Consider the following 8,742-nt stretch of genomic DNA (forward strand, 5'->3'; position numbering starts at 1 on the left):
AAAAAAAAAAAAGAAGTCTTTGTACAATTTTTCTGTAAATCTAGAACTGCTCTAAAAAATAATCTATTTTTAAAATAATTATTATGAAGCAGGAAGGACGTTATTACCCCATTCTGTAAAAAAAATTATGAATATCTATACAGAGAAAAAGAACAAAAGTTTTTATCAATGTACTGGAATTAAGGGTCATTTTTTTTTCCTTTGTGCTTTTCTAAATTTTCCACAATGAATAATAAGTTACACATAACGCTTTCAAAATTGAAAAAAATAATAATTTTGAAGTATTCAGAAAATTAAATACTTTTGCAAAGCTCACTCCACATACATTAGTAAGTAACACCACTGAAAAAATATAAACTTGCTTACTTACCTTCAGGCATAACTGTCTGAGTCATCCGTGATCCAGCATTAGGAGCAATGGTGTTACAATGAATGTTGCTTTTCCTGCCTTCTAGTGCAAGAGTATTTGCAAGGCCCAGAAGACCCAACTTTGCAGCACTATAATTTGCCTGTCCAAAGTTGCCATATATTCCTGAAGCTGATGAAGTCATAATAATCCTAAAAAGAAAATCAGTCTCTCAATATCATCTTTTCCATAGTTTGATAACATTGCAACTCTAACTGTTTTGGTACTACTGAACCCACCAAAAGCATCTATGTGTACTGTCATTAGCTTCTTACAATCATGATTCATGTATCTAAAATAATATTAATTTACAAGTAATCTCTCAGAATTCAACTATAAGATTTAACTGTTTCAAAAAGATTATCTGGCCAGAACCAAATGATCTTACACTTATGCTTAAATGTAAGAATGTATATTCATTATCTATCAAAAACATTAAATATTTACAACTATAAAATAACCTCGTAACATGTAAGTTAAAATGTTAGCAAGAAATATTGGATCAAACAGTTCTAATTTTTCAGTCCTCATCACTTTGCCTCTCTCCCTTTCTGAATAATATTAAATGCCTCATTAAAATAATGCCATCTCAAAATCTGACCCAACCTTACTCACTCTACTTAGGCTAAATAAAATAAATCATATCATTTATTTTCAGAAACTGTCAGGACCAGGATAAACTAGAAATCTCCAACAAAAGCAGGCATCACAAGCAACTTGCTTGTATTAGGTATATATGAACCCTAAATTAAAAGGAATGACCTCAACACTGGAGTGTAACAGAGGACATGGATTAAGAGTGCTAGCACTGCCACAATGAGTTACTTACCTAAGAGCAATCATGAGAGGCCCTACAGTTCTAAACAGTTTATAAAAACTAACTCATGTCTGACTAGCACGAGCCAGCAGGAAATAGCCATTCATCTCTCCGCAGTTGGGAAGATAGGAAATAACATTCGAGTTACAGAATAAGCTACAGCCGAATACTCAATATGTGTACTAAAATGCCAGAAATTAAGGCAGGAAGATCACTTGGGCCCAGGAGTTTGAGACCAGTCTGGGAAACAAAATGAGACACTGTCTCTACCAAAAAATTAAATCATTAGTCAGGCGTGGCGGCACACACCTATAGTCACAGCTACTTGAGAGGCGGAGGTGGGAGAATTGCTTAAGCCCAGGAGATAAGGCTGCAGTGAGGTAAAGTGCATGCTCATGCCACTGTACTCCGGCCTGGGCAAGAATGAAACCATGTCTCAAAATAAAATAAAATAAAATGAAATAAAATAAAATAAAATAAAATTGCCAGAGAACAGCAAGAAAATCTTTAATAATAAAAAGAGGTAAAAAGTAAATACAAATCTGTCCAGCTCAGCCAATCTGTGACTAAATGATACCAATTTAATGAGGGTATGTGCCAAAATCATCTGTTAAAAGCATGTACATATCTAAAGATGTTTTCCTCAATGTTAAAAATCATTTCACAACATTTCATATAGTCTTTCCCTGTACACGAGAACCCCCCCACACAATATCTTCAATCCCCCTTGACAACCACATGCGATTCTACCTTCCATATTTCTGTTTCTTCATGTGATCCCATGCTGCCCGTGTCACTTGGAATGAGCCCCACAAATGAACTCTGTGGATTATATCTAAAACAATAAATTATTTTTATGAAATATTTTATTAAAATTAGATAGGCGCATCTGAAAATTAATAAGCAATGTATTTATACAAAGATGTTCATTTTATACCTAATGTATAAAATCACCTACTGTCCCACCCCAATGAGTATTTTGCCTTCGTTCCAGTTACGCTACTAATCAATAGTTCACACCCAGACTTACAACAGCTTTCCCCATAACTTATAAAATTGTTACGCCTATGCACATCTAAATACTATTAGTTTACACCCACGTTATGTAAAAATGTGCTAATATAAATATCTAAGATTTTTACAAATATAATTGGCACTCAACACTAACATCAGTTAAAGCATAATAATAAACCACATCATTCATTAAAAATACTTAGAAAATACTCACTAGTTCCCTATTGTTACCATTTGCAAATGAGTGCATAAAAGAGAGGTCTGTTTTCACAGATTTCCTTCTAATGAACAGACCACTTATGAAACATTTAGATAGACAACTCTAGATTTTAATTGTCAAGTTTTTAAGCATTGTTACTTATTTTTGTTAAAACAAATATTTTCATATGTATATTAGAAGAAGAATGTAAGAGTGAAAAGAGGAACTTAAAAAAAAAAAAAAAAGACAGACAAAAAGGTAGTCAGGAGTAGTGGGCTTAGTAGGATGAAATCAGAGAAGGAAATACCTCAGTCCCATCACAGCACCAAGAAAAGCACCAACATAAGCCCCCTTGCCAGCAAAGCCTATCTTTCTCAGCTTCTTTTCTACTCCAGTTGTTACAAGGGAAGCAGAAACTAAAAGCTCTTCTTAGTTTAATTCTAAATCAATGATATTAACTCTTCTTCCAAAGGATGGTCAGGCAATATTCCCCAGAAACCCACTCTATAAACAATGATACCACTGTTTCACCTCAGTTGCCATGCCTCCCAATGTCTCAGCCACCACTGTTCATTTTAGTTCTGATGGCCAATGAAAGTAAGGACAAAGAAGAGTAAAATTAAAAAAAAAAAAAAAAAACTCTGCTTAACTGTGATTTATTCATTATCTAAACTCAATCTTTCCAATTCGGAAAGGATGGAAAACTTTCCTATTTACTAGAAGCTTCAAAATTACATCCAGGTTTTGTCCTACCCTGTTCTAAGATCTCCATCATTTTTAGTGCCCTAGACTTCCTTGCATATGCTGCTCTTGCTCTTGAAAAAGATTCACACAACTGGATAAGCACGTTAAAGGCTGTTAGAGTTAATATTGCTAGAAAATGCTGACCACTTCTTAAGGAGAAAAAGGAGGGAGAGGGAAACCTGAAGAAATAAAATCCTTTTAGATAACTTCTGCCAAATGATTTTACATTTTTTTAATGTATTAAATGTTTTTTTAAAAGAGGCTACTTCTAACTATTCATCGTTTTCAGTATACAGTTTATTCATCATTTATATTAGCAGCAAAAGTAGGTAGAAACAGATTTTTCCATAAATGTATACATTTATCAAATATTTAAAAGGCTAAATGGATAAGTATGTTCCATAGAGACATATTACAAACAACTTACCCCAGTCTTCATCACTTATCCTAGCAAAGGAACGATCCCTCAGAATTCTAAAAAAAAAAATCGATGTTGTATAGGGTAAGAAGGGGGAGAGTATACACTTTTAAAAAGTATCATATGTACATCACTAAAAATGAAAAAAGAAATACTCACCCAGCATTGTTGACCACAACATCTACAATATAAAAAGATGCAAGTCACATATAAAAGCAAGTATATTCATTTGTATTTCCTTACAACTCACATTTCTGTCAAAACTGGCTTTTTTTTAACCATGAAAAAGTAGGTATAATAGGTAAAGCGTACTATCAAGTTTATATCTATATCAAAAAAAACTGACTCACGAAGCCTAAGTATCAGATTATATCAAGCACCTTCCTCTCAAACTAATATCTGTAAATTTTCCCACCTCTCTATCAAAATTCTATCCACTTATTTATAGAATTAGCTGTAGTATAACTCTTAGGTTCTGAGGATTCAGAACCATAAGCCATTCTACACTTAACCTCAAAATTCACTTAACAAGTTAAAGTTGGATTTTTCCTTGCCACTCAAAAGTAGAAAGTCCAAAAAGAAAAACATTAGAGTTACAAACTGATGCTTTATCTTGATATATAATTATTTTCTCACTATGAAAGAAAATAGTTTTTAAGGTTCAGCCTTCTTGTGGCTATTTTCACCCTCTGATTTCACATTTTTATGGTCTCTATCCCTGTCAGATGATATGTGAACATGGTTCTAATTACTTCAATCTAACATAATTAGAAAAATAAATACGCTAGGCCAAACAAAAAAGGGGAGCATACATTCAATTAACAATAAGTAATGTTTTTCAGATTGAAACATGCTGGGCTTATCTTCTGTGATGTCTCCACCTAATAATCCAGTAACTTTTATTAAGAGCGTGTGGGACTAAACTGGAAAGATTAGCTAGAGAAATAACAGACTAACCAATTAATTTGAAATACTTCTTAAAAATTAAGATTTTTATTATAGAGGAATCATCTTAAGTAATCTGCAAGACATTGGATCATCTTAATCCAAATCATTATAAGTTTCCAAAAGAATCCACTGGGTCCTCTATTGCCAAAATACTGGTTTACTTTTTATCTTGTAAACACTTTTGAGGTTTAACTGAATTATTTTGAAAAGGGCACTGGGCGAACACTTGTAAGTTTTTTAAAGCACTTAAGGTGCAGAAAAACAAATTCAATAGATATATCCATAAAATTGCCACCTCAATTAAGCCCTTTATGAAACAAGTAAAATAATTAACTTATAAATAAAATTTTTAAATTTGATTATGAGGAAAGAGATATCTTTAGTAAATAAAAGTAAACTTAAAAATATTTTATTAGGAAGGTAGAAGTTGCTCCACCAGGGCCATAACACAAAAAAACATCACCTATTCTTCCAAACGCATCCAGTGCTGTCTTCACGATCTTCTCTCCTTCTTCCACTGAATCTGAGGAAAAGGAAAATTTGTACGAAATTTCAGCCATCTCCCTTCCAAATGACTTCTAAATTCTGTGAGTCAGAGTACACAACAGATCCTATTCACCCTACAGAACTTACAAGAGATATCCATATCTGTAATAACTTGCTAATTATATCATATGCTCACTAATAAAATATTAAACAGAACAAAGATTAGAATCATGAAACAGTCTATATTAAAAGTTTTAAAAATTCTCACAATTATAAAATATGTAGTCAGAGAACTTTGGCAGACTTAGAAAATCATAATTACACTGGAATGCTGAGATATTTGCTCAAAGATTATTAACGTGTCAAACAGCATTAGTTGAAGGAAAATAAATAGTATAGTTCTCTCAAATACCATACCATAGTTGGCCACTGCTTTTCCACCTTTCCTTCTTATTTCTTCAACAACCTTATCAGCAGCCAAAGAGCCTTTACCAACTCCTTTGAAGTCCCCTCCCAAATCATTCACTGTAACACAAAAACAAGCAAACAAAGCAAACAACAATTAAATTCTAGACTTCAAAATGTGTGTGTGTGTGTATGTGTGCATGTGTATGTATCTGTGTGTGTACGTATATGTGTGTGTTGAAAATGAATTTCTAATTACTAGCACGACCCTTCAGTCATCTGCTCAATTCCTTCCTACCCTACCCCATCTTACTAAACACACCACAGGCATTTTCAAAATATGTCTCTTCATTTTTTAATACAAACATAAAGAAACAGCAAAAATAGGTTCTTCTCATGAAAATTTTAACTATGTAGTGTTTTTCCTCTTTTGAAAATTAAAAAAGACTGGGCATAGTGGCCTACACCTGTAATCTCAGTATTTTGGGAGGCTAAGGTGGGAGGACTGCTTGAGCTCAGGAGTCCAAGACCATCCTCGGCAACATAGCAAGACCTCATCTCTACTAAAAAACAAAACAAACAAACAAACAAAAAACTGGGCATGATGGTATGTATCTGCAGTCCCAGATACTCGGGAGGCTGAGGTGGGAGGATTGCCTGAACCTGGGAAATCAAGGCTGCAGTGAGCTACGATCATGCCACTGCACTCCAGCCTGGGCAACAGAGCAAGACACTGTCCAGAAAAAAAAAGAAGAGGTGCAAAGAAAAGTTAAAAAAAAAACACTAGGGGAGGGACAGCATTAGGAGAGATACCTAATGTAGATGACAGAGTGATGGATGCAGCCAACCACCATGGCACGTGTATAACTATGTAACAAACCTGCATGTTCCGCACATGTACCCCAGAACTTAAAGTACAATGAAGAAGAAACATGATTTAATCCACTTTTCAGGAAAAAAAGAAAGAAAAGAAAAATGTGAAAATCATTTTAAGATTAAATACACAGGAAAAAAAAACTACTATAAGATTTCGCAATCCCACTTCTAGGTCTTTATCCAAAAGAATTGAAATGCTAGTCATATTCATAATAGCTAAGATGCGGAAACAACCTAAATGTCCACGTATGGATGAATGAATAAAGAAAATAGGGTATATACATGCAGTGGAATATTACTCTCCATTTATAAAGAAGAAAACCTGCAATATGTGATCATATAAATAAACTCTGAAGACACTATGTGAAATGAAATAAGTGAGTCACAAAAGGACAAATACTGTATCAGTCCACTTATGTGGGATATCTAAAATATCAAAACACATAGAATCAGAAAATAGAATAGTGGTTGCCAGGAACTACAGAGAAGCTGGAAATGGAGAGTTGCTAAGCAATTAATAGAAAGTTTCAATTATGCAAGATAGGTAAGTTCTAGAGATATGCTATACAACATAGTACCTATAACAATACTACATTGTACATTTAAAACCTTGTTAGAAGGATAGATCTCATAAGTATTCTTATTACCACGATAAAAAAGTTTTTAAAAATTAAGAACACAATGTTGAAATAATTTCTTCATAAGAAAGCCTTTATATCTAAGAATGGTTATTTTAAAACAGGCATGAGCTTAAAACATTAGACAGAAAATCCCATTTTCAGTTTTTACAACACACACGGTGTCTAGAATAAAAGAAATAAAAACTATTCATTAATAGAAGTCAAAAATTACATACAGAACCAATATATATTTGCTATCTAATTTATACCGTAACTCCATGTTCATATGTTTAACAACTGATCACACTTACCATATAACATCTCCCTATATCCAATTACGTATTTACCAACATTAATTCAGAATTTACTATTTGCAAGAAAATCTACAGAGGGACACACAAATGTATAAGAATGGTGCTTGCCCTCAAAGAGTTTATAATCTATTGAAAGTTAAGTATGTGATGGCCATAGTAATACACAGAGTTTAGCATAAAGTATATATACAAGCCAACACAACCAAATAGAAACAAATAACAAAGTTAATTTACAAAACAATTTATGAAAAAATTTACAAAATAACATGCAAAAACAAATAAAAAGATACACAGCTCAATGCCAAATAACTTGGAAAAACATAACTTAAGAGAATTGCTTGAAATGAAGAATTTGCATTGTGAAATGATCTTCTTCATAGGGTTATTGTATAGATTTTGAAAACTATAACAATAAAAAAGTTATTAATAAATAGCATAATGGTATATATGAAAATGTAATAGTTACGATTAACACAATTTTTAAAACACCATTTTTTTCCTTCTGAAAAATTGCTCTTTTTAAAATTGGGATGAAGGCTGAAAGTGGAATTGAATAAATAGGTAATGGGGTGATACAGAGAAAAAGCCAATGCCTAAAATCAGCTAAGGCACATATATTTTCACTTAACTTTTTAAAAACAGGAAATGAGTTTTTCAAAATGTGAACTGAGATTTTTTTTCTGACCGTATAAGTCTTACTGCAAATAAAAATCCTACAAAGACATAAAATAATAGAGGCTTATATTACACCTCAAGTGATGGAAAAAGTGTTAGGATTCTCAAAAGACTGAATTCTTATTAATTGTACATTTCAATGCAATTATTCAAATGACAGGAAACTACCAGTTAAAAAATACCAAGATTTTTAAGGTAGCTAACAGTCTTTTATGACTCTTTTTAAGCACAGGAAAGTTCAAAAGCAAATTAGAAAATATGATACATAAGTGAAGAAAGAATTGTTTGTGCAATGAAACACTACCCCCAAGTGGAAATTTTACAAAGTGCAACCAAGCAGGCAAGCATTGAAAGCTGGATAAATAATCTCTCGTTCCATGTATGCATATCCATAAATGTGATACATCATATCAACAAAATAAAGGAGGAAAAACCATCTGATCATTTCAAGAGACATAGAAAAAGCATTTGATAACATTCAATATTCCTTCGTGATAAAAACTATCAACAAATTAGGCATAGAAGGAATGTACCTCTATACAATAAAGGTCATATATAACAAACCTGCAGCTAACCATACTCAGCAAGGAACAGTTGAAAGCTTCTCCTTTAAAAACTGGAACAAGGGCCGGGCGCGGTGGCTCACGCCTGTAATCCCAGCACTTTGGGAGGCCGAGGCGGGTGGATCATGAGGTCAAGAGATCAAGACCATCCTGGTCAACACGGTGAAACCCCGTCTCTACTAAAAATACAAAAAATTAGCTGGGCATGGTGGCGCGTGCCTGTAATCCCAGCTACTCAGGAGGCTGAGGCAGGAGAA

The 8,742-nt window shown here is 33.2% G+C and overlaps 1 protein-coding gene across 3 annotated transcripts in view; it reads right to left on the reverse strand.

Moving 5' to 3' along the window:
• Positions 1-8,742, reverse strand: part of HSD17B4 (hydroxysteroid 17-beta dehydrogenase 4) — a 93,586-nt gene that overhangs the window by 68,219 nt on the left and 16,625 nt on the right. For all 3 annotated transcript variants that reach the window (XM_017531867.2, XM_037739734.1, XM_017531869.2), the window contains exons 3-8: positions 5,450-5,557; positions 5,010-5,069; positions 3,758-3,779; positions 3,608-3,654; positions 1,974-2,058; positions 371-558 (exon numbers count right to left, since the gene is read on the reverse strand). In XM_017531867.2, coding sequence (XP_017387356.1) covers positions 371-558; positions 1,974-2,058; positions 3,608-3,654; positions 3,758-3,779; positions 5,010-5,069; positions 5,450-5,557 — 510 coding nt within the window. The remainder of the gene's footprint in view (positions 1-370; positions 559-1,973; positions 2,059-3,607; positions 3,655-3,757; positions 3,780-5,009; positions 5,070-5,449; positions 5,558-8,742) is intronic.

Source organism: Cebus imitator, unplaced genomic scaffold (genome assembly GCF_001604975.1).
Source record: "Cebus imitator isolate Cc_AM_T3 unplaced genomic scaffold, Cebus_imitator-1.0 Scaffold74, whole genome shotgun sequence".
NCBI lineage: Eukaryota > Metazoa > Chordata > Mammalia > Primates > Cebidae > Cebus > Cebus imitator.